This window comes from Carya illinoinensis, chromosome 9 (genome assembly GCF_018687715.1).
Source record: "Carya illinoinensis cultivar Pawnee chromosome 9, C.illinoinensisPawnee_v1, whole genome shotgun sequence".
Lineage (NCBI taxonomy): Eukaryota > Viridiplantae > Streptophyta > Magnoliopsida > Fagales > Juglandaceae > Carya > Carya illinoinensis.
The window spans coordinates 40562858-40565697 of record NC_056760.1 but is presented as its reverse complement, the minus strand read 5'-3'; the positions used below and the strand labels follow the sequence as shown (position 1 = coordinate 40565697).

At 41.4% G+C, this 2840-nt stretch overlaps 1 protein-coding gene across 1 annotated transcript; it reads right to left on the bottom strand.

Annotated features, from left to right (window-relative positions):
* Window positions 1-926: 926 nt before the first annotated feature.
* On the bottom strand, window positions 927-1430 carry LOC122277102 (uncharacterized mitochondrial protein AtMg00310-like). The gene has a single exon (XM_043086983.1). The coding sequence runs from the start codon at window positions 1428-1430 to the stop codon at window positions 927-929; it is 504 nt and encodes a 167-aa protein (XP_042942917.1).
* Window positions 1431-2840: the final 1410 nt, after the last annotated feature.

Sequence of the window (2840 nt, the reverse complement as noted above, 5' to 3'; positions counted from 1 at the left end):
ATCTTCTAGGATTATCTTTCTCAATCCTAATTCAATACATAGTGTCACTGCTTGGAGGGTTCCATACGCTTCAGCTAGGTGTGGATCAGGGAAGAGGGACTTGTTTGTTCTCATTGTGCCCATTACTCGGCCCTCCCAGTTTCGGATGACGACTCCAACTCCCACTCTGCATTTCTTGTGGTCTACTGCAGCATCCCAATTAATTTTATAGTGGTTGTTTGGAGGAGGCTTCCAAAGCTCAGCTATGCCTTCCCTACCTTCCTACCTTTCCGAAGTGTTTGACGGATTATTGAACGACACTTTGAGATCCTGCAACTTCTGGTTAACTTGCTTTAAAATGGACGTGGGGCTGGTGAAAACTTTTGGAAGATCCGCTCGTTCCTTCTTTTCCACAATCTCCATACCACCACAACCATCTCTAATGGCACTTCCTTGTTCACCTCCTCCATTAGACTGGTTAGTAGTTCTTTAAAAGTTTGGTTGCTGATGCTTCTTTTCTGTAGCCTCCTAGAACACATGCTCCATACGTCCCTCGTTGATTCACACTCCCATAGTGCATGTTCGATGCTTTCTATATGACGGTGGCATATTGGGAAGTTTGGGTTTTCTACAACTGTTCGTCTAAACAGGTTTTGCTTGGTTGGTAGTATGTCGTTGCAAGCCTTCCATAGAAATAACTTTTCTGCATTTGGTAAGTTCAGTTTCCAGAGTTTTTTTCATCTTCCTTCCTCCTGAACATAGCTGGGTTGCCCTTTGCTCATTTGTCTCGTTTCATACTGAAGATGATATGCACTTCTCACGCTGAAGATTCCGTTGGTTGTGCATCTCCATATGATCTTGTCTGGTTTGTTGTAAATGCTTAGGGGAATTTTTTGAATGGTTTCTGCTTCCTCTACAGAGAAGGTTTCTTTGAGCAGCTGCATGTCCTATGCCTTTGTGTCCCTATCAATTAACTTTGCTACTCTTGCTTCTACACCGAGAATGTTGATGCCACTCTGAACTCTGTATGACGAAGGAGTTGGCAGCCATTTGTCTTGCCATATTTTAATGGATTGGTCATTCCCGAGTCTCCATACCAGGCCCTCTTCTAGAAGAGGCTTTGCTGCAAGGATGCTCCTCCAAATAAATGAGGGTTTCCTGCCTAGTTTAGCTTTTAGGAAAACACCATTAGGAAAATATTTAGCTGATAAGACTTGGGCAGCTAGGGAGTTTGGATTCTGAAGTAGCCTCCAACCTTTTTTTGCCAACATAGCCAGATTGAAACTCTCAAAATTTCGAAAACCCAGCCCTCCACTAGTTTTGCCTTTTCCCATTTTTTTCCATGAGCACCAGTGAATCCTTCTTTCTTCAGCTTTTTGCCCCCACCAGAATTTTTGCATAATGTTATCTAATTCTTGCAGGATATTCTTGGGGATCTTGAAAACTCCCATGCAATAGGCTAGGATTGCTTGGATGACTGCTTTGATTAGTATTTCCTTTCCAGCTTGGGATAAGAACTTAACCTTCCAGTTGCTGATCTTGCTTTTAGCTCTATACAAAATTCTTTTGAAACCTTTCGATCTGGATCTACCAATGAGAGTTCGGAGTCCTAGGTATTTTTCATACGATTGAGAGGCTTGAATACTTGCAATTTGGACAATGATTTCCTTGACCTCTTATTTGGTGTTTCTACTGAAATAGATAGAGGTTTTTTCTTTGTTCAGTCTCTGGCCTGAGGCAAGTTCATAGTCTTCAAGAAGGTGAAACAATCTGCTCCATTCAAGAGGGTTAGCCTTGTAGAAGAGGAGACTATCATCAGCAAAAAAGAGGTGACTTATATGCACTGGTTTCCGCCTAAAGGGATGCCAGTAATAGCACCTGAACCTTCTGCTGATTTCAGCATGCAATTGAGAGTTTCTGCACACAATATGAATAAAATATGGTGATAATGGATCACCTTGTCTTATGCCACGTAAAGGGGAGAAACGGTCTTGGGGTATACCATTGATGATGATGGCATAGGTGACCGATGTAATATACCTCATTATAGCCTCTATCCATTTTTTTGCAAAACCTATCTTGTTCATTACTGCTTCTAGGAAGGACCACTCTATCCTATCGTATGCCTTGCTCATATCTAGTTTAAGGGCCATATAGCCCTCCTTTCCTCTCAAGCTACCTTGCATGGTGTGAAGGGCCTCAAAAGCTACGATGATATTATCGATGATCAATCTTTCTGGGACAAAAGCACTCTCAGATGGGAGATAATAGTTGGCAGCAATTTCTTAAGTCTATTTGCTAGGACTTTTGCAAGAATTTTGTAGATAACGTTGCAGAGGCTTATGGGTTTGTATTCAGTCACTTTGGTTGGGTTCTTTGTCTTTGGGATTAAAGCTATGTGTGTGGCATTGAAATCAGAGGGCCAACTATCGGTTTGAAAGGCTTTCTGGACTGCTACACAGACTTTTGACCCCACTGCATCCCAGTTGTGATGCCCCCAAATTCCGTTTGGGATCAGACGGACATTTGAAGCGTCGAGACATGCAACACAAGGTTACCTGCCCCCGTTCATGACATATAAGATGCAATGTTCCTAACATGCATCTAACATTATGCAATATTCGCAGCGGATAATTTTTTTTCTTTAGCAATACTATGCACCAAATTGAAAATATCTCAAATGTTTAAAACATATTTCATACATAAAGACCCATTGAATAGATCACAACACTAGTCCAAAATGGTTATGATCCAAAAAGTACTAAAGATGCAACTTCATTGTACAAGTAGTAATTTACGTTAACTACTATATTAACATTGACGTCGCACCGTCGTTTAGTCAACTGTGTCTAGTTGATCGG

What these genes read in the sequence shown, in the direction of transcription:
- LOC122277102 (XM_043086983.1), bottom strand. Translation starts at nt 1,430, where the DNA reads ATGGGAGTTTTCAAGATCCCCAAGAATATCCTGCAAGAATTAGATAAC.